This window comes from Mesoplodon bidens (assembly GCF_964165515.1).
Source record: "Mesoplodon bidens genome assembly, chromosome: 11".
NCBI classification, from domain to species: domain Eukaryota; kingdom Metazoa; phylum Chordata; class Mammalia; order Artiodactyla; family Ziphiidae; genus Mesoplodon; species Mesoplodon bidens.
The window spans coordinates 23,920,210-23,944,182 of NC_138167.1; the positions used below are offsets into that span (position 1 = coordinate 23,920,210).

The 23,973-nt window shown below is 37.6% G+C and overlaps 1 protein-coding gene across 1 annotated transcript in view; it reads right to left on the reverse strand.

Moving 5' to 3' along the window:
- Nucleotides 1-12,415, reverse strand: part of ERGIC2 (ERGIC and golgi 2) — a 38,527-nt gene extending 26,112 nt beyond the window's left edge. The window contains exons 1-4 of the mRNA XM_081248543.1: nt 12,319-12,415; nt 3,632-3,774; nt 2,014-2,122; nt 72-118 (exon numbers count right to left, since the gene is read on the reverse strand). Coding sequence (XP_081104669.1) covers nt 72-118; nt 2,014-2,122; nt 3,632-3,737 — 262 coding nt within the window. The 5' untranslated portion in view covers nt 3,738-3,774; nt 12,319-12,415. The remainder of the gene's footprint in view (nt 1-71; nt 119-2,013; nt 2,123-3,631; nt 3,775-12,318) is intronic.
- Nucleotides 12,416-23,973: the final 11,558 nt, after the last annotated feature.

Sequence of the window (23,973 nt, forward strand, 5' to 3'; positions counted from 1 at the left end):
TTTTACTTTTTACTAGCAACTGTTTAAACCATAATCTATATATGCAATCATCAGGTTAAACATGTACTTACACTGACACTTCATGGCAACAGTAATATCTATATTGATCCTCAATTTGCTAAAAGACAAAAAGGAAACATTAGAACCTACCAATTGATCAACAAAACATGAGCAATATAAATCAACTGATCTATGAAAAACTTGGACTTCATACAGAATAAAATATGTCAATTAGAACTTGGATAGCATCATATGGGCAAAACAAAAGTACTTTAAAAGTAAAAGTTCTATTTTGTAATTATTCCAAAAGCCTTTCTGATTTCACAAGTTTTTAACACAGTATCCTTCATTTTAATGGCAATTCTACAATTAGTAAGTCCAAGCAACTCAGAAAAAAGTATTAACCTCTGTTTGCATAAACCTTACATAGACTATGCCATTAAACAATACAAAACTTTCAAAATCTAAAGTTAGGAATTGAAAGCCTTTCTCTCCTATTTACCAAATAAATACCATACATCAGGCATTGTACCTGACGTCCTACAAACACTATCCTCTTTATTCTTTACCATGGACCTATAAAGTAGATAGCTTAAGTTCTACAAATAAGCCAATGGTGTTTACGGCAGTTTAAATAAATGCCTGGCTTAAGACCACAAAACTACTGAAGTGGCATATTGGAAACTAGGTCTGTGTGACTCAAGATAAATGTACCCAAATTACCAGAAAAAAAAAAAAAAAACTGATTCTTAAAGCTTTCATGGCCTTTTAAAAAGGCTCAACCAATGCCTTATTTTCAAATGATTAGTTCAAATAAAATTAATTTTCAAATATCAGAATCAGCACCATGAATAACAGAATGAGTACAATCACGATCAGTCCCGTCCTGTGTTTCCTATCAAAACTTTCTTCACTCTAATAATTTTCATCTGGTTTCAACAGGGAGTACAGATTTTTAGAACTTCACAGAGTCTTAAAGTAGTCTAGATTTCAAACTGTGTTCCAAATAACCCTGGGGTTTAGGCTCAGGAGATTTTATAGGAAGAGGGTGAGGTCAAGCAGACAGGCTTCTGGGCATCCCCACTACACTTATGTGGTGAACTAGATGACTTCATTTAGAAAGAATAAAAATTATTTCATTGGTGCTAAAAAAAAACCAAAATAAGAAAAACAACAAATTCCTTAAAAACTAATGGCATTAAGAATAACACTGATGTTATAGATCAAGAAAATGAGGCCCAAAAGAAGTCAGTTGTATGACTTGCCCAAGGTTACACAGCAACTATTACAAATGTTGACTGACTGAATTCTCACTGACCTGAAGAGGAAAGTACTATAATTATTATCCCCATTTTACAGAAAAGGAAACTGAAGCACACGCAGAAATAGATTTAGTAAGTTCCCTAAAGTCACATACCTAGTAAATGGCAGAGCTGGGATTGAAATTGAGAAGTAAATGTTTCCTGCTATCTAGTGCAATCTAAGTATTATAAACCTGTTATCTTCAATCAATTAAAAAATCCAAATAATACAAATAAAGTATATTTTGTCTCCTAATTAAGGTACTAATATTTTCAAAGGTTTAAAAGTGATGCTGTTTACCTTAAAATATAGTTTATACACAATTTACAACAATCAAGCTATAAGCATAAACAATGTAACCTTAGACAATTTATTTTCCAGTTCACACAGATCAGTAAGGTATTTCAAAATCTAAAGAGTAAACAATTTCAAAACATCAAACAATTTCCGTCATTTCAACATCTAAGGAAAAACATATTCTCCTAACCTTTTTAAACAAATGCATATTCAGTCAGAGAACCTTTCCCTTAGAATTTAACCAGTTTTCAAATTATTCTAAAATGTTTTACCTAATGCATACAATTAATGAGGATTTTTCAGTACTATTTCTTCAAAATTAAAATAAACCAAGTATAAAAGGTTAGACTCTTTTTTTAAATATGTTATCTTCAGAGCAATTTAAATCTAAAGGTATTTCAAAAAAAAAGTTACCTAGAAAAATCCTTGTCTACTTCATATTCATACTTCATCCATGTATCTTGATATACTGAAAATTCCATTATAGTTAATAAAGCCATAGTGGTAAATGCTATTAGAGAAACTGAGAAACCAACAAAAAAAGAAAGAATTAAAACAATTTTTAAAAGGTAAACAGCAGAAAACCATTTTAAGTAAGATTAAAATTAGCAAAGAATACCCTAATATGATTGCCACGTGAATGAATACAATAAAAGGTTTTTCTTAAAATAGTCATCATAAATTTTTTTCTAAAACAGCTCAAAAATGAAGATTTAATGAACACAAACATGAACACAAGCGTTTGCACTATTGAGAAAGCATTTTATTTCTTCAATACAAAGGACATTTCTCACTAAATAGATTTGTCAAAATTCTACAAATACATAAAACTTTTACCTTGTTATATATAGCAGTGTCACAGATAAGATAAATGATGAAAGTAAGCATAAGTTTCACAACACAAATTTGCAAGTAGTCCCCTCATAATTAAAAATGTATCCATGCCTATAGTCCAATTAAAAAAAAAAACTAGCTTAATTTCTTAGATCCTAAGCCACAACAATCTGTGTCAGAAACTCAAATAACATCTCCAAATCTCTAATAAAACTTTCTACTTTGAAAGCTCCTAAGTATTTCACTTCATTTATAAAAGTAAAAGATCTAACAAAAAGAAAAAGCACTATCATATACTATGACAAACTACACTTAAAATGGATTGTGCATCAAGAACTTGTACTATTTTCATTAACAAAAGTTAATCACAAGAGATTAGAAATAGCAAGCAATTTATTATACATTTTACTAAATGAAATGTCAATCTTATGGGAAGTATATTGTCTTATCAGCTCTTCATGGGGAAAGAAATAATAGTAAATACTGTTATAGTTGCATATTTTTCTGATATATTTCATTATTTATTTATTTAACAAATACTACTATCTGTACCAGGCACTGCTCTGAGCATTTTATAAACATTAATTTATTTAATTGCTTCTGCAACTCCACCTGGCAAATACTGACATCATCCCCATTTCATGGAAGAAGAAACTAAAGCATAGACAGATTAACTTTCTCAAGATCAAGTAGTTAGGAAGGGGCAGAGGTGGAATTTAAATCCAGACAGTCTGATTCCAAAGTCTAAGCTCTTAACTATTACCCTATGCTGCCTCTCTTCAGTAATGTGAAATTTAAGAATTTTTATTATAATGTCTAAATTGACTTATTCTTAACCAAAACAGACTGAGGCAGTTTCAACATCATTAAACAACTTCAATTCTATTTACATATAATAATCTTATTAATATACGTATACATAACTCAAGAGCACCAAAGCAGTAAAACTGGATTAATTTGTTCAGTAATGTTTTAATAAACACTGCTAAATGCATAGACTTCACTGGGTTGGATGCCAAAAAGAATATATATAAGAATAAAATTAAGGCAAACAGTGTGGCATGAGGACAGACCAACTATAAAGTCACTGCACAGTTCACTGATGAGTTCTTCCTCATGGCTACATTGCTGTATGCTCTTGATTGATAACTTAGAAGGTGCACTTACTGAAGGAGTTTTAATTTGAACTGATACTCACCTGTACCGCCACTGGCTGAAGTCTCTACATAGCTGTCAGGAACTTTCGGAAAGGCATCCAACTCTTTCACCAAACTTAAGGTTTTCTTCCGATTCAGTCGCCTCATCTTCAGGAAAACCTTCTTCTTCTTTCATATAGTCATGCTAAGGAATAAAAAATGAATAAATGAATCCTCCAAAAAGATTAAAAGGTTTATTTTTAGATAACTGACAAATGTCCTTGCAACAACGTAACATTCTTATTCCTCCTTGAGAAAAAAAAAAAGCTTAACACTTATCCACACCTCTTTTTTCTCCACTTCCACCCTGACAAAAAGTACTGACAGGCAATTTACACACACAAACATTAAATAGCCAAAAAAAGCGAAAATCAATTCAATCACATTTGTAGTATTTGAATATACAAATTAAAATAAGAAATAGTTTTTCTCCTATGAAATTAACAAAACATATAAAAATAATACATTCCCATTAATGGATGACAATGAAGTAAAGCAGACTTGCTCATATACCGCTAACAAGAACATAAATATTCACCACTCTTCTTCTAAGTAAATTCCTTTTTTAGGAATGTATCCGAAGGAAAATATCTGTGTTGTGCACAAAAATTTGATGAGGGTATTTCTTGTATGGCTATTTTTAAATATTGAAGATAGGAACGAACTCCTCGTATCCAATATACAAATTACAGTGAATTAAAAGTTCTAAATCTATGTAAACACTGAAAATCTTATAAAAGAAAACATTTAATGATGTAAGAAAATACTCATAATACATTAAGCAAAGTCCAGAAGGCTGTATTCCAGTTTTATGGGAGACAGAGAAAAAGATATATGGGAAACAAACTGAAAGCCTATACACAAAATGTTTTAAGTAGATCATGGGAGGATTTTGTCTTCTTTACAAAATTTTGGACTTTCCAAATTATCTGCTTTTATAATAAAAATATTATTTAAAAATTGACTGCTTGCTATTCTTTTTGATCAATATGCCATCTAAAATATGCTAGCCATAAAAATAACTGAAATCTCAAATATTTATATAATTTTATATGACTGATTTATATAAATAATATTATAGGTGATACTACAAGCATTACCAGCAATCAAAGTTGTATTGATAAAATCAACACATAACAGAAGAAGTTAAATGGTTGCAAAAGTCACTAAAAGAAAAAGAATGTCTCTAGAAGAAAGCAGAAAGACTTGTCTGAAATCTAAGTAGGATTAATACAGAAAGAACAGACCACAGAAAGAGCATTCATGGAGAAAAAGGAGACTCAGGGAAGTAAAAACTGGCAGTAATCATGAACACTGTCCAAAAGAGAGCAGGCCCTAACCAGGGGCACTACTAATCAGTCCATGAAGGAGCCACTGCCCTAAAATGAAGCTAAATGCATTAATGGGTTGATTTCATTTGCCATTATAAACACCCAACTAACTCCCCTTGCTGATTCCATGCTCAAAAGTGGCCTTCAGAATATAATTTTGCTTTTCATGTATATGGTTTTCCTAAGGAAAAAAAGAACATGTAGACAAGAGATGACAGTGTTTGATCCCCATGACAGTTATAAAACTGCTCTTCTCATCCGTAAATTAAGCTTCTGAGTGTTTATTAAGCATAAGCCATACTCCTCAAGTTTGTTCAACTCAGTAATCAAATTTATTTTCTGTACCTGCTTAGCAGTAACAGCACCAAGACTGATCCTTCTTCCATCTTTCAATTTATATTCATTCTTTCCTACAGGAGCTAAATAATAAATATGTTCAAGCCACTTATCTTTAAGACAAAACTCTCCACTTAAGCTCAAGTCCAACTCCAACTACTGTATAGATCTCCAGCTGCATACCTACAGCAAAACTTAAAGGTATGAGTTGTCCGTATTCATATACTGAGACTACTTCCTTGCCTCTCAACTAAATTTGCTCTCAGCAAGGTCACAAACAACTTGCTTAGTACCAAATCCAATGGACACTTTTTAGCCCTTAATCAATTTTGCTTCTGAGAAAATATATTTTCTCACTTATTCATCACTTCTTTTTCTCCTTGAAACAGTCTCTTACCCTGGCTTAGGTAATACTATACTCCTGATTTTTGTTTTACCTCTAAGACCTTCTTTGGCTTATTTTGCAGATTCTTCTTCCTCTCAGAGGGCTCTAGGCCCTCCTCCCAACCTCCACACTTCCTCCAAGTGATCTCCCATCCCTTCCATTTCTATCTACATGTTGATTCCTCTCAAATGTTTATTCACAGTCCAAATCTTTCTGCAGACATGTAAATCCTTTTGCCTTCTATTACATTTTCATTAGGGCATTCCAGAGACAATTCAGACTAAACAAGTCTAAAAGTAAATACTTCACCCTACCAAACCTGTTTCTCCTCCTGTGTCCCTATATCCGTTAATGATGACACATGCACCCAAATGCACAAGCTAGAAACATAAGTTGCATCCTTAGACTTAAACTCTTCCTAAATTTCTCTCAAATCTGTCATTTCTTTTCCAGGCCCATTGAGAAGTTCCTTACTAGGAGCCTAGTCTCAGCTGCCATAATCTATCTCTGCATTGCTTCAATCTTCAATCTTTCAATTCACTCTCCACACTACAATCAATATTTTTAATACATAAAACTGATCATATAAATTTTATTTTAAAATATTTTTATAGGTTCCCATTACATTTAAAGAGTTTGGACCCTATCCTAACATGGTTTACAAAGCACTCAAAACACAGGCCCTGCTTACCTCTCTTCAAAACCCAATCCCTCAGTCTTAGTTCCAACCATACTAAATCACTTTCTATTCCTTAAACATGCTATTCTCTCTACTATAAATATCCTTCCCCCACTCCCCCACCTCTACATTTGGCTAACTCCTATTTACTCTTCAAGTCTCAGTCTAAATCTCTCTCTCAGGGGAAAAAACAAACTTCTATGACCTCAAACATATGAGTTATAGCATGGGCTCCTACAACACTGTGCCTTTATCACACTATTTATACTTGCTTGTCTAATTTTGTTTTCTCCATTGTAATTTTAGGGCAGGAACCACGTCTAACTTAATCTTTGTATCTCCAATGCACAGCAGGTTACTTGAAAAATATTTACGGAAGGAAGGAAAGAAAGAAGGTGGGAAATTTCTCCAGAAAAACTCACGGTAGCACAGCTTTCCAATCAAAAGAGTCATACTTAGATAAGTAAATATGTAAAAATATAAGATCTACAAGAAGAATTTTTGTTTTGCTCACTACAGTATATCCCTAGCACCTACAACAGTGGTTGGCACATTTGTTGAGCAAATGAATAAAACTGTGAATTTTACTTTCTAAACTTTCTGTATTGTAATGAGCTCTATAAATGCTTTCTTGTAAATTACATGTAAGTATAAAGATATGACAAGCAGCTAGTTTTACCAACCCTCTAACACTTCATATAACCTATCCGGCACTTCTCCCTTAATCTACCTTGTGTACTCACTTGGCTTGTACTCACTTAGCTATCTCTCAGCCTCTGGCTTCTTCCATTCCTAGTTTTCATGATTCCAGGGCCTGACCCCAAGGGCATGCATAGGGCACTCTCACTGCCTCTCCCCCATCCCGGGATAGAAAGGTGGACAACAGCAGGCTGTGTCTCACCTTCTGCTAAGACAGCTCTATTCTACAATGGAGCACCTTGCCACTCTGCTGCTACTCCGGTCCCAGTCCTGTTAGCTCAGCATTAACCTACATCCAGGAAATTCGTTCCACCTCGAATACTTGCCAATCTACTCTACAGAGCCACTGTTCTGCTATGAACAAGTCATCCAATAACTTCCAGTTTTTCTAAAAGCAATCCTTCTACCTGCTCGTTATGAACCATGACATTCTCCTGGTGGTAATTATCTTTGAATCATACTTCATTTCTGAGACTCACAGGTAAAGAAGTAGCATGTTTTAACATATCTCAACCATCTCTTCCCTTTTCAAGTCTATCTTCTAATAATAATAATAAACACACATACTACATAGAATTATAGCTAACTTTCATACTATGTGCTAGGTATTATTTGAAGCACTTTATATATTAAATTCATTTAATCATCTAAAGGACTCTACAAAGTAAATACTATTTTTATTCTCACTTATAGATAAGGAAACTGAGGCACAGAACAGTGAAGTATTTTCTTTTTTAAAAAAATATTTATTTATTTGGTTGCACCGGGTCTTAGTTGTGGCTCCTGTACTCCTTAGTTGCAGCTCACGGGCTCCTTGGCATGCAAACTCTTAGTTGCTGCATGCATGTGGGATCTAGTTCCCTGACCAGAGATTGAACCCGGGCCCCCTGCATTGGGAATGCGGAGTCTTATCCACTGTGCCACCAGGGAAGTCCCCAGTCAAGTATTTTCAAGGCCCACACAGCAGGCGGTAGAAACTGGATTCACTGCTAAGCAGCTTGGCTCCAGAGTCCATGCTCCAACCCACAGCGTACACTGACTCACGTCAGCACTTGATTCATCTTCCATTAACACCTGGATATATTTAGAATTTCCTTAATGACTTCAGCACCTGGATCATTCACTGTACTTCTCTTCTTCCCCATTCCATCACCATCCTATGACACTCATTCTTGGGCACTCATTCAAAATGATAATCCTTTTACCATGTAAGCCTAACAGATATTCTCCAGTGACTTCCATCTTAATTCTATACAAAGCCACACATGAACAAGGCCATGCTTTGGCTCCTCTTGACTTTTAAAACTGTTCCACCTCTAATATCCAAATCACCAATTTTCCTCTCTGAGCAGAAACAATTATCCTTCCAGCTCTTTAATTTCCTCACTAGGGAAGAATCTACTCTTCATTTTCCCTGTGTTCTCAATCCCTTGGATTCCTCCCAGTCATTCAGTTCCACTGCTCCCATTCCCACTCTATTTGCCTCTCCATCCAGCTCAGTCAGACATTTTCATAAATGCATTTAGAAAGACCCTAGATCAGTGGTTTCCAGAACCACAGAACTGCCATTCTGTTACAAAAGTTTCTAGTCTGTACCTAAATGAAAAAAACAAGGACAATATAGGATTCTTTTTTTAAGTTAAATTTATTCAGTTTAAAAATCTGTCTTTGAGGGGCTTCCCTGGTGGCGCAGTGGATGAGAGTCCGCCTGCCAATGCAGGGGACACAGGTTCGTGCCCCGGTCCGGGAATATCCCACATGCCGCAGAGTGGCTGGGCCCGTGAGCCATGGCCGCTGAGCCTGCGCGTCCAGAGCCCGTGCTCCGCAACAGGAGAGGCCACAACAGTGAGAGGCCCGCGTACCGCAAAAAAAAAAAACCAAAAAACAAAAAAAAACTGCATTTCTATATCAGTCCTTAAGTCCAGCCCCTTTCCCTGATTTTTTCTGTACATTTTTTTGTACTGGTTAACAAAATTTAGGAGCCATTATGCTAAGATTCCTTTGCCCATTGGTTGGTGTTGCTCTTCATACTTTGACAATCTCCAGTCCAGTATCGTATCTTCAATTTCTCTCCTGAATTGTTGTATATACTAAAAAATAAAACAAGCAAATTCCAGGAAGTCACTGATAACAACTGAGACTAAGACAATGCTTTGAAAAACTGCGTAAGAAATAAGAAACCACCTTTCATGCTGAACACAGAGACACGTTATCAACACTCAATCTAAGAAATGTCATACAGCTAGTATTTCATCATCTGTGTCCAGGTGAATATAATGAAACTATCAGATGCTTTGCCAAAATTAAAATATAGAATTCAGGACACTTTTATGGTCTGCTCAATTAAGTTTAATTACTTCTTCAAACAAAAATGGAGACACAATTTATCTTCTGCTACCCACACTTTATGAGCTAACTTCTTCTTCTTTTTTTTTTTTTTTTTTTTTTTTGCGGTATGCGGGCCTCTTACTGTTGTGGCCTCTCCCGTTGCGGAGCACAGGCTCCGGATACGCAGGCCCAGCGGCCACGGCTCACAGTCCCAGCCGCTCCGCAGCATGTGGGATCCTCCCGGACCGGGGCACGAACCCGTGTCCCCTGCATCGGCAGGCGGACTCTCAACCACTGCGCCACCAGGGAAGCCCTAACTTCTACTTTTAATGTAGATTTAACAATATGAGAAATATTTAATTGGTCAATACACATGGCCATTGTTGTGAGTTGAACTATATCTCCCAAAAGGATACTTTTAAGTCCTAACCCCTGGTATCTGTGAATGGGTCTTATTTGGAAATATTTGGGTTTTTAAAGATGTTAAGAGACCATACTGCATTAAGGTGGCCCCAAATCCAATGACTGGTGCCCTTATAACAAGGCCATGTGAGGATACACAGACACACAGGGGAGAATGCCATGTGAAGACAGGCAGAGATTAGAGTGATGTATCTACAGCCAAGGAGCCACGGATTGCCCAGATGCTAGAAGAGACAAGGAAGGTTTCTTTCCCAGAGCTGTCAGAGGGAGTATGGCCCTGCTGACACCTTGATTTCAGTCCGGTAGCCTCCCGAACTGTAAGAGAAGAAATTTCTATTTTTTAAAGCCATCCAGTTGGTAATTTGTTATGGCAGTCCTATGAAACTAACACAATCCATTAATAACAATGAGAAAGGAGATGGAACATATTATCCAGGCTATCACTGAACTTCAGAAACGAAAAGCAAAACTACGACTTATATGTAATTTTAAACTACTTGACAATATTGCATTAGAATACAATAAATTTTATGAAAGATAACTTAGTTTCACTTTACAAACACTAGATATCAAAAAAGTACTCATTCTTTTTACCTTAAAGCATTTTACAAGAGCTAAATTTTGTTTTTAAAATTATTTACACTAACATAATTCAAACAAATCTTAATAAACTTCCCAGTGATTAAAAAAACAACGGTTTACTTGGAAGCCAAGTAAGATGGTATAAATGTGAGTTTTTTATGATCAAAAACACTTGGAGGGCTTCCCTGGTGGCGCAGTGGTTGAGAGTCCGCCTGCCGATGCAGGGGACACGGGTTCGTGCCCCGGTCCGGGAAGATCCCACATGCCGTGGAGCAGCTGGGCTGGTGAGCCATGGCCGCTGAGCCTGCGCGTCCGGAGCCTGTGCTCCGCAACGGGAGAGGCCACAACAGTGAGAGGCCCGCGTACCGCAAAAAAAATAAATAAATAAAAATAACAAGAGCTAACATTTAATGAAAGTTAACTGTATGTCAGGCATTGTTCTAGGTGCTTTGTATGCTTTAGCTCACTTGATCATCACCACTCACTTTCTGAGTTAGGTATTATTATTATTCCCATTTTGCAGATAAGGAAACTAAGACAGAAAGAGGTTAATTTACCCATCATGACATTAAGAGGCGGAATCAGAATAAATATAGAAAAACTGTTGAATAGGATTTGGAGCACGCACAGACTGCCTAAAGAGTAACTTCTATTAAAAATGTTTCACTATTTCTTCCAATTAAATGACTAATCCTCAAAGAAATTTATCTTTTTTTCTAATTCTTTTTTGTTGCTGTTGTTCCAAACTAGTACTGATTTCCTCTGAGACTTTCAAGCTTGATATATTTTTATGATTTGTACCCTCAAACAATTACAACAGTCAGTTGTGACTGAAGTTCATCATCAAAAAGAAAGAAATTCCGCCCCACGTTCTCCCCCCGAAGAAAACCATGAAATTTCTTTTTTTCATGTTTTTCCTCTAAGAGAACTGGAATAATTGCATCAATTTGGAAATACCAATAAACAAATTAAGTAAACAAACATAAGTCCTGAATTCTTCAGTGAACAAGCCTAATTCATTTCTTTATAATGGCTGTATACTAGAGTTCAATGAAATACCTAAGCACAACTGCAAACAAATAAATAAATCCCGTTTTTAACTGTATCTTTATCTGTTTCTGTATCTTCATCTTTAACAGATTCTGAAAGCCAGTCTTGCATCATTTTAACCGATATTTTGTAACTCTGCGTTGTCTCGAGGGCACTAAATCCTAAATATAAAAGCTACTGGAACGTAACTCTCAAACAATGACCTATTTAATTCTATATACTACCAATACCCAAGGCTATTCTCTACCACGAGCTGACATGTTATCTAACAAGGGCTTCTTAACTCTTCGAGGGTTTCAGAAAAGTAGTGACACTCGGACCTGTCTCTCCTACAGCATCTCACCCTGCCCTGCCCCTTTCTCAATTTCCTAAGCGCCGTGCGAACCTCCCGAGGCGAGGCCAAGATCTCGGTCTTTCTTAGAGAGCACAACTTGCTGCGAAGAATTGGGTATCTGAATGGGGATGAGAGCCAGACACCCGGGAGGATCGGGACACGATCAGGCTGGTCTTCACAACGCGGGACCCTCCGCCCCTGCGGACGGGAGGAGCCACCGGGGCACGGGACACTGTGAGAAGCAATGGGCCAGGGTCAGCAGCTATGGGGACGCAGCTAAACTCCTTAAAGTTGGAAGAGAGCGGAGAGACATTGGACCAGGAAAAGGGGAGCTTCCAGGCGCAGCGCTGCCCAGGGTCCTGCCAGTAACGACCCCGGGGAAGGTAGGTAGACCGGCTCCCCGGTCCGGCCCGCTCTCCGGAAGAGAGGAATTAAGACAGGGAGCCAACGCTATGACGGGCTCTCACCCCTTTAACCACATTCATGCCCTGAACAGCCCTGGAACAAACGAGAAAACACCCGGCGAGGTTTCAGTATTTTACCTTGTGCTACGGTCCCAGCCGACCGCCATGTTTCACAGAAGCCCGGTCGCCCGGGCTCCCGTTTACCGGAAATATCGCGAGAAAAAAAGCGACTACCACCGTGGAAAACGTCAGCGGGGAGGCGGGGAAACGGTGTAGAGTTCTCGCGATATTCCTTTCGCTGGCGAAGTGCTGTGTGAATCAAGAGGTGTGAGCCAAGTTAAAGGGGCTTGGCTAAGCAGAATCGAGGTTTAAACTTATTTCACTTGTGACCACGTGGCTAGCAAGAAATTAACTTTTCCAAGGAGAGATTTGTTACCTACCAACGGATACTTAGAGACCACAGAAAGAATCTCAACTCCTCTAATAGTACTTCGTTAGGAATGAGATACCTGGGCACAGGAATTAACATTTGCAGCCCTATCCGTATTACTCTTTTTTTTTTTTTTTTTTTTTTTTTTTGCGGTACGCGGGCCTCTCACTGTTGTGGCCTCTCCCGTTGCGTAGCGCAGGCTCAGTGGCCATGGCTCACGGGCCCAGCCGCTCCGCGGCATGTGGAATCCTCCCGGACCGGGGCACGAACCCGCGTCCCCTGAATCGGCAGGCGGACTCTCAACCACTGCACCACCAGGGAAGCCCCCGTATTACTCTTACAAACTGCACCACGTTTTGTACCCCTTTATTTTCTTCTGTCAAGAACGTTTAAACTTGCCAGGCACAGGTAACGCTTTTAATTATTTATTAAATGTTTTTCTTGTCTTCTAGATGGTAAGCTCGGTAAGAAATCACATCTGTCTTCCTCATTCTTATATCACCAATACTTTTCTATGCACTCGAATATTTTTTGAGAAAGAAAATTAATACCTCATTCACCTTTTTTCCCTAACACTTCATATTATAAGAGGTAACAGAGGGGACTTTGGGAAACAAGGGCTCAAGAGCAAGCCCATGTGTTACCAGATTTTCCAAACATTGAGATTTTTAATTTCATGATTTATTGACCAAAAATTCTAACAAAAGCGTAATCATAACTAATTCTTAAAGGGTAATCACTGCTTTTTTCCCCCCAGTAAGCAATATTTATATGCTTTACTTTCCTCATCTCGTTTAATCTTTTACAACTGTGTGCGATAACATTATTTACCCATTTAATAGATAAGGAAATTGAGTCAAGTGGCAGTTAAGTGATTTACCCAACGTCAGATAGCTGGGAGAGGCAGAGAAATCTTGACCACAAGACTAAACTGCCTTTCGAAGGAGCAATCATCATTTTGTTTATTGAATTAACATTTATCGAAATATGAAATTTTACTAAATTTGAACTGTCCTAGAAAATAAGGGCAGATAAAGAGTTTCCACTGATGCAGTTTCATTTCCAGACTTTCATTTCAGGATTAGTCCAAAAACTTTAAACCAGCTCTAAACTGATATAAAGTTTCTGCCTCCTTCACATATTTAAGAAGAAGCATAATGTGATGTCTAAGATCATAGACACTGTAGCTAGGATTTCCTGGGTTAAAATTCCAGTTCAATAACTTACTAGCATGTGACCTTGGGCACATTATTTCATTTTTTTGTCCTCTTTTCTTCATCTATAAAATTGTACTATAATGTCTCAAAGATTGTTATAAGGACTATATGAGTTAATACATATCTAAAGTGCTTCTTTATCTTAGCCACAAATGCCCCATCAGCCCTTCCTTTGTAGGTCTGATTGTTTGAGGTCTTGTGTGGCTGGAAGCTGGCTGTTGTTCACTTAGTTACACTGGATGCCTGGTCTCTAGAGTAGTCTACTTTCAGGGTAACAACTATCCCATAAGAGTTGGATGTCCCAATGAAACAAAACTGACTAATTTGATCCTGCTTATTTAAAAAACAGCTCACCATCTTCTAAAATACTAAGTGAAGACTAAATTTCCTCCTGAAGATTGAAACCTTGCTTAACTAGAAAGAGGGGCGAGTACTTAATCCTATGTTATTGGTGGAGTTATATCTGGAAAACAATTTGCTTCCAAGGGAAAAAAAGTGTCCATTGTATTATGTATTACTGAAACTGTGGGTAATGATTAGTCAAATCCGTTTCACCTGCCTTCACTAATCAAGGTCATTTTAAGACTTGCTTGGCCTCCAAGCAGCACATAGCCTAAACAATAAGATGTTTGCCCGAGTTATTTTCAAGGAACTTGGGGTCATCAGTGTCTAGCTCAGGCTGAGCTGGTCAAGGCTGGATGGGACCACCAACCCTACAACGGGGCATGTGGAGTGTCCACTTGGTGACCTTTTGAAGGTGCAGTAGCCCATAGGCCTGCACAGAATGATCATTACCTCACCTTTTTCCCATCACCCTTCTCCATGCTCCCCCACTGAGACCGCCCTGCTTCTTTATTCCATAAATACCCAGAGACCCTTGCCTTCAGGGAGGCAAGTTTGAGATTTGCCCTCCAGCCCCCTCACTTGGCTGCCGTGTGGAAAAACCCTGCCTTTGCTGCAAACCTCAGCATCTCAGCATTTGGACTTGCTGTGCGCTAGGTAAAACGAACCTGGTTTGGTAACACTGCCCACAGAAGAGAACTGGGAGATAGATGTTAGATTGGGAATTAACAACTGGTGCTAAACAACCTGTATTTTGTGCAAATGATCAAAAGGTGTTTTCATACTGGTTTTTTTTTTTCTTTTTTTAGTTCTCTGCAGTTTGCATAAAAGTTTTAGCAAGTAAGCAACAAAATTAAGATAAGTTAATACTTTTTGCTATGAATGCCCCAGAAACACCTCAAATTCAATATATCCCAAGTGGATTTTATAATTTACCCCAAATCTATTTCTTCTGCACTGTATCTACAAAAGTCAATGGCACCACTAACCTCAGATTCAGTCACTAGCTACCAATCCCAATGACCAATCAATTTCCTTCATTAAGACAATTTCCAGTTTCATGCTGTACACCAGACTGTGTGATTTTTATGTATGTGACCAACTATCATAATTAGAAAGGAAAAAAACCCAGGATGATATGACAGAAAGAAAATCAACTTTCAACTGAGCACAGCAGAAGACATTTTTCCATTTTCTGATATGATTATATACCATTGATGTTGAGCTAAAAAGGTCAAATAATTTCCATCCCATATATGAGATATGTCCATAAGTTGATTTTCCTATCATGTAAAAAATATAGAAGCAGCTAAATATGTAAATAATATATGGTCAGAGTTCAGATGCTTTGACTAAAAATTATGAATACATTTGTATATCTTACTGTTCAACAGGACCTAACCTGACAAATACTCTTATGTATTAAACTTGTTTTTCTAAGTAAAGGATAGTTGAACCAACAATAGTGAGGTCCTCCTCCTCCCTTTCTGGGTCTTAGAAGGAAAGAAGCCAGCCAGGCCTCTTCTCCTCTGCCCTCCACCTTTTCATGAGTAAACTTGGTCAGAAGTTGATTTTTCCTCTAATGGAGGGTAGTTAGGTTGGGGGAACCTCATTAAAGATCTGAGTCCTTGACACAGATTGAGGCTGCTGCTTTGGTATCACATCCATCTATAAGGGTGATGCTCTATAGCACATTGAGTGCCCTTTGGCACTCCCATCATAATAGAGATAGGGATTGCTGAGTCTGAGGTAGAAGAAGCCATTAACGTCATGTCTATCCTAAGCCAAGTCCACGCGGAAGGAACACACAGGAACCCATTAGAGTCTTTCATTTGGAGGCAAAAAATGGAAAAAATGAGGCTGGGAAATTAGTACTTTAATTTTTTTTTTGGTCTATACACCAAGCAAATATGCTTGATTCAGTTAAACTATATGATTTGTCAAGGATGAATTAAAAAAACAATAATTATAAAGTTTAAAGGGTGCTAGCAAAGGCCATAAAGGACACTGCAGCTCCCCCTTGCTCTCTCTTGGATCATCCTTTGGGGAGATGCAGCTGTTCTGTCGTCAGCCCACTCAAGAAGCCCAGTGAAGAGGTCCACATAGCAAAGCATCTTTGTGCATTTCAATATTCCTGATGAGAAGTCTAAAGCCACTCAGATTCTTGACCCACTGTATGAGACCGGTTTTTCTCTGGAATCTTATATAATTTTCTTGTCCCCAGTGCCTTTAAGCTTCACAGTGACATCTGTGATCTGGGTCCATCTTCACTCTTGTGCTGGGCATCCAGTGCATTCTTTCCACCTGATAACACATACCCTTAAGTTCTAGGAAGTTTTCTTGATTTGTTTCCTTGATTAATTTCTCACCTCCATTTTCTCTATTTCCTCCTTCTGAAACTCCTATTATTGTTATGAGATGTCCTGGACTATTAAAGATGATAACTAGAGGAAATGGGAAAAGGATAGCAGTGAAATAAAGAATTATAATTTTTGCTTTATACAATCACAGTATCACGTTTTAATTGACACTGTTTCTTTTGCATTTATTCCTAGAGAAGGTGATAAAAGTAAAATTAATGCAAAGTATTATAATTAGATATGTGGGAGAGACTTCTGGTTGTCATGTAAATACTCCTCTCTCCTTCTTTAGAACCAGAATCCTGGACAGTAAACCCAAGTGAAGAACTATATTCCCAGGCTTGGCAGGTAGATATGTAAGTAAAAGTCACTGAGTAAGGCTTTTTTGAAAGGCATTTATCCCCTTTTCTCCTTGCCCTCCCTCATTTCCCATCTTGGAATGTGACTGCGATGACCTGAGCCCTGCAGCAATTTTATGACTTGAGGATTGAATCGATACACTGAGGATGGTGGAGTAGGAAGACAGGAAAAGCTGCAGGCCCTCTAACTTTGTAGAGCTGCCTATCAGCTGCCTGACTTCATTTAGGTAAGAGAATAAAAATCCTAATTCCTTCAAACCACTGTAGTAAAGTCTTTTTAACCAGCAGCTGGCAAGTAATTCCCAGTGTATTCAAGGAAATTTATACTATTTTTAAGCTCTCTGAAAACTAAACGTCCCTTATTACATGTAAGTCTTCTTTTTACCCCTCTCCATTTTATTTTCCTTCTCATATTCAAGTGTGTGAATGAAGCCAGCCCAATTCCAATCTCTCCATGCTCCCAGTCTTATCTCCCCAGTCCAAACTCCACACTCTTGCCTACATTATCTTCTGAAAACACCCATCAGCCATGTGATACAGTAATTAAAGTCTGTAATCAGAAAAATCTGTGTGTTATTTTTTCTCTGAAACCAGATGTTTGATGTAAAACAAGTCAACCTCCCTAGCTTCAATCTCCTCATCGGTAAAGTGGGAAAGAGAATGCCTTTCTGATACAATTGTGCTCAGAATTAAATTAATATATGTAAAGAAGCCGACACATGGAAAGCTACTAAGGTAGCCTAATGGGATTGTCATTCCCCAATTAAATACTTAGGGAACTTATGAAGAGAATTTTTGGGAAAAAAAATGGAGACATAAAAAAGAACAGAAAAATTAGAAAACTATACTGTATTCTTGAACAGCAAGGCTTAATAAAATCAGCTTCTCCCCAAGTAACATATGACATAGCTTCTGCCTTCCACACATAACAGTGTATTGCTGGATTTTGACTACATTCAAACATGAGAGTTTAATCAGATTTTACCCATCCTGATAAAAGTGCTGTTAAAGTAAAAATTCTGGAACTGTTACTTAAAAAAAATTTGTAAGTGTACAATTCCATGATTTTAGTAAATTTATGCAGTTGTGCAACCATCACCATAATCTAATTTTAGAACATTTCCATCATCCCCATTTTGTCATTTCTTGCACTTACCCATAACCTTAGGGAACCACTGTTCTGCTTTCCGTCTATAAATTTGTCTACATTCCATGTAAGTGGAGTCGTAACATGTAGTCTGTTGTGACTGGCTTCTTTCACTTAGCTTAATGATTTTGAGGTTCATCCATTTTTGTAACAATTTTTTAACTATTCTCTTCTCTTCAAATATTTTTTAAAGGATCCAATGTCAAGTGGGGGGGGCATCCTCTTTAAAACTTTATTTTAGAAAAATGCACAAAATAATAACTAACATGAATTGAAAGTTTACTAGGTGCCAGCCACTTTTTTAAGTGGTTTGAATTTATAAACTCCTTTAACTATAGGATATCTCTGTGAATAGTTTTTTTTATTACCTCCACTTTATAGATGAGAAAATGGAAGTATAAGGAGGCTAACTTGCCCAAAGTCATAACACTAGTTGACGATGAAGACGAGATTTGAACCCAAGAAGTCTGGTTTCAGAACCAACACTTAATCCCTATTCCCAGAGGTTATTAATATTACATTCAAAACATTTTCATAAGATTAGCTTTAATGATTAAATGACCTAAATGGAAATGTCAGGTAATATCTGGCACCTAGAATGTAAACAAATTTTAAACCCTTTTCCCCTGGAAGAGAATAGATGGTAGAAAATGTAATTGCCAGTGTTAACTAAGCAAAGTTAAATAGTGACATCAGGGAATGCAAGTGTCAGTGACAATTTGTGCTTTCTAGGCAAAGGGAACTGCCAAAAATGCAAGGGTATAATGCTCCGAATGAGTGTGGAACTCTAATTACCTGGCGAGAAGAATAGGTTCTATGCTGAGAAGCTAGTATTATTTAAAAGGTCTGTAAGTATACTTATACTGTGTAGTATTCAGTATACACAGAAGTATGTGTAAGTTATGGAGCAAGATCATAAACATCTGTAAAACCACAACCCAACTTAACTAGAAAATTATTAATACCACTTGCGTGTGGTTCCTCCATCCTATCCCCACACCCCCCGCCACTGCTCTGAATGGTGGGTTATTTTCCCTGGCATTTTTTTCAACCATATATGAAGCCTAAGCAGTTTAATTTTGCCTGTTTCTGAGCTTTATAAGGTACCTACTCTTCTGAAATTTGCTTTTTAAGCTCAGCATTGCTTTTAAGATTCACCTAAAGAGCCTGTGGAATGTCATATATTTTACTGCTGTGTGAGTATACTATATAGATTTTGATTATCCATGCTTCTCTAGTGGACATTTGGAATTCTGGCTTTTGCTGATATTCATGTTTCTATAAACTTTCCTGTACCTGTTTAGTGGTCATGGTTGCATCACTTTCCTAGGACGCTGTTCCCAAACCTGACTGCACATTAGCATCATGTAAGGAGTTAAAAAAATTACCCCTAGAACTTCCCTGGTGCCCTAGTGGTTAAGACTCAGCACTCCCAATGCAGGGGGCCTGGGTTCGATCCCTGGTCAGGGAACTAGATCCCACGTGCCACGCAACTAAGACCTGGTACAGCCAAATAAATAAATATTAAAAAAGAAAAATTACCCCCCTCCATGCCCCAGATGTTTTCAGTTAATTGCAGCCGTGGTTGAAGACAATGCTCTAGGGCATTTACCTAGAGGTAGAATTGCTGACTAAGAAGACATTGGCATCTTCAGTTTTACCCATGTTATCTGAGTTACACCCACCCCCAGCAGTGAGGAGAGTTCCCCTCCACTCCACATTCTCATTATCTGTTTATATTGTCACACTATGCATTTTGCCAATTTAGAGAATGAAAGATGGCGCTATTTCTTGCTTTTGTATTCTTTTCTCTTGATCAGTTTATTTATCTCTGCAGCAATACCACCCTGTCTTAATTACTCTAGCTTAATTGCCTTTGTTATAATTCCCCCACTTTATTTTGCCTCTTTAAGAGATTCTTAGTTATTTTGGCCCCAGCAGTTGTTTGTGTTACCACTATCTGACAATTTGGTTTAAAATTTACTCTTATTTTATAAATATCTGTGGGGGATAGAAAAATGAATGTGATCATGCCACTGATAATAAAGTTGAGACCAAGATGAAATCAGGTAAGTGTCCAAAGCTGTTAATCTTTGGTGAGAATTAGACACTTGTTAGGCTTAAGTTGTTGACTGTTAAATTGACAAAGAATATGCATGAAATATTGGAACTATATTATTGAAAATTTTATGAAAAAGACAAGATGGAGGGGACTTCCCTGGTGGTTCAGTGGTTAAAACTCCGTGCTCCCAAAGCAGGGGGCCCGGGTTCGATCCCTGGTCAGGGAACTAGATCCCGCGTGACGCAACTAAGACCCAGCATAGCCAAATAAGTAAATAAATATTAAAAAAAAAAAAAAAGACAAGACGGAGGGTTAGAGAAAGTGAAGTAATGCAATTTTTGGCTTAAGAATGAACAACAAAATGTTCTACCAATCCAAATGACAGGAGAGATTCACAGTATGTGTAATTGTTAATAGGAAAACAGCTTGATACAGATTTCTTTAACATACGATATTGGTGTATAAAACATTAAAACAAAAATCAAATCAACTAATGCTTGAGCTTTAAAACTCAGCTCAAACATTACTTCTCCTGCAAAACCTCCATCCATCCTTGCAGAAAGTGTTGGTTGTTCCCTCCTAGACTGGCAGCTCCCATGGCATGTGGAATTGGAATTATCTTTGTATATTGTTCTTCTCTTCTAGAATGAAATGCTAAAGATAAGGGAAACTTCCTTTTTCAAGGTGCCCCTACTTGCCTCCTTGCTCAAGGAGGACATTTTTAAATACACGCATGAGTGAAAACTTAGGTTATTAGGTCTCTAATTTTTTTTAATTTGGCTATGTAACCCTTACAGACTATATCAGTTTACAAAATTGATAGCAGTCTAATCCACAGAGAGCTTGACCTTGAAATGAAAGAATAAAAAAGAGTTCTTGGGAAGAAGAAACAGTCAAAGTAAGAAATAAAGCTTATGTCCCTCCTGAGTTAAATTGGCTTTCAACTAGAGAAAGGGCAAGTAAAACAGTCTAACATAGTAAAATAGCCTAACACAGTTCTATTCAATAGGGAAAAGATTAAATACAGAACAATTTGAAAATTACTGCCAACTGAAGCTGAAAACAGAGCACCAATCTCTGATCCTCATATGAAAGTCAGGCAGCTTCCTTGGGTAGTAAACGGAATGCTAACCCCTCGTCCTCTGCTGACAGAGCCCCCAAGCATCACCACCAGATCACTGTCCCAGCAGGTCAGAGATTGTGCCAGTACCAAAATTAACCACCTTCAGATCATACTGTGAAGAAGAAAGCTTTAGACAGGCCTGACATTTTAATACAGCCCATCTTTAACCCCCCTTAATGTCATCTGATTGAAAAGATGAGAGAAATTCAATGAGACGAAGTAAAAATGGTACAAAACAAATGAACATAAGAATTAGAGAATCCTTACTGTAAATCTCATCTTTCAATTTACTGAGTCCCTATCAAAGAGTATAATTTAAATTAATTAAAGCAGTTTAGACCAATATTCACGTGAGAGGTTTTTAGTAAATACTGGGAAATTCAAAATATTTTCCCTTTATAGCATTTGCAAAAGAGAGAGAGACCGAAAGAGAAAAAGAGAGGGGTAGGGATAAGGGGGTGAGAGAAAGGGAGATCAGAGAAAGAAAGAAAAAAAGTATTTATTTTTTGCTTATTTCTTTATGAGTTGTTCTTTGATTAAGTTATATTATGCTTACCTAAAAAGTTAAACTATCCTCCTTTTTTGAATGCTGTAATTTTGGAAACCAAATGATAAATTTTGGTGGAAAATAAGAAAAAATAGTTGCTTCAGACTCTTTCTTATTCTGTATTATATATCTCTGTGATGGGCTTTGGCATTAAGTATCCAGGCTCAGGGGCCTTCCTTAGTTTTTGGCTAAGCCTAGAGAGATGAGGGTATTGATCAGCTGAAGTTCAGAAAAATGTTTTGTAAACAAGTGAAATATCCTAAGATTTTATCTAAAAATTTAAAAATCAAATGATAAGCCTGATAAATAATTTCTTAAATGTCAATTGCTCACTGAAATTGTGAAACTTACAGGTACCATTCCTATATAACTGCACATAGGGCACTGTTCTATGTGAGTAAAATTAAGAATTATATGGAGTGAGGGCTTCCCTGGTGGCACAGTGGTTAAGAATCCACCTGCCAGCTCAATATCAAAAAAACAAGCAACCCAATCCAAAAATGGGTAGAAGACCCAAATAGACATTTCTCCAAAGAAGATATACAGATTGCCAACAAACACATGAAAGAATGCTCAACATCATTAATCAATAGAAAAATGCAAATCAAAACTACAATGAGATATCATCTCACGCCAGTCAGAATGGCTGTCATCAAAAAATCTACAAACAATAAATACTAGAAAGGGTGTGGAGAAAAGGGAACCCTCTTGCACTGTTGGTGGGAATGTAAATTGATACAGTCACTATGGAGAACAGTATGGAGTTTCCTTAAAAAACTAAAAATAGAACTACCATACGACCCAGCAATCCCACTACTGGGCATATACCCTGAGAAAACCATAATTCAAAATGAGTCACGTACCACAATGTTCATTGCAGCTCTATTTACAATAGCCAGGACATAGAAGCAACCTAGGTGTCCATCGACAGATGAATGGATAAAGAAGAATGTGGCACATATATACAATGGAATATTACTCAGCCATAAAAAGAAATGAAATTGAGTTATTTGTAGTGAGGTGGATGGACCTAGAGTCTGTCATACAGAGTGAAGGAAGTCAGAAAGAGAAAAACAAATACTGTATGCTAACAAACACATATATATGGAATCTTAAAAAAAAAAATGGTCAGAAGAACCTAGGGCCAGGACAGGAATAAAGACATAAACCTCCTAGAGAATGGACTTGAGGACACAGGGAGGGGGAAGGGTAAACTGGGACAAAGTGAGAGAGTGGCATGGACATATATACACCACCAAACGTAAAATAGATAGCTAGTGGGAAGCAGCCACATAGCACAGGGAGATCAGCTCGGTGCTTTGTGACCACCTAGAGGGGTGGGATAGGGAGGGTGGGAGATGCAAGAGGGGAGAGTTATGGGGATATATGTATATGTATAGCTGATTCACTTTGTTATAAAGCAGAAACTAACACACCATTGTAAAGCAATTATACTCCAATAAAGATGTTAAAAAAAAAAAAAAGAATCTGCCTGGCAATGCAGGGGACATCAGTTCAAGTCCTGGCCCGGGAAAATCCCACATGCCGCGGAGCAATTAAGCCTGTGCGCCACAACTACTGAGCCTGTGCTCTAGAGCCTGTGAGCCACAACTACTGAGCCACGTGGCACAACTACTGAAGCCTGTGTGCCTAGAGCCTGTGCTCCTCAACAAGAGAAGCCACCGCAATGAGAAGCCTGCACACCACAATGAAGAGTAGCCCCCACTCGCTGCAACTAGAGAAAGCCCATGCACAGCAACAAAGACCCAGTGCAGCCAAAAATAAGTAAATAAATAAATTTTTTAAAAAGCTTAAAAGAAAAGAATCTTTAAAATAAAAAAAAGAATTATATGGAGTGAATAACATCTCCCTTCATATCTTCCAATGTTAACCAAATTTAAAAAAATAGTAAAAGTGTATATGATGGTATTCAAATTTAACATATAGTACATGGTACACTAGACATGAAATTAATGACATTTAAGATTGTAAGTTCCCAGGAGGCATGAACCAAGATTAGCTTGCTGTGACCGATGTTTAATATTGAACGTATGTACACACCAAATCCAGGCTCGTCAATGACAAGGGTTGGGGGAAGTGACATTGAGTTTTTTAGCAATGACAAGAGACATATTTTTCAGGTAGGTGGTCATGTATTTCCTTTCCCACTTAGGAACACAGTTCCACCATGCTGCTCTTCCAGTGA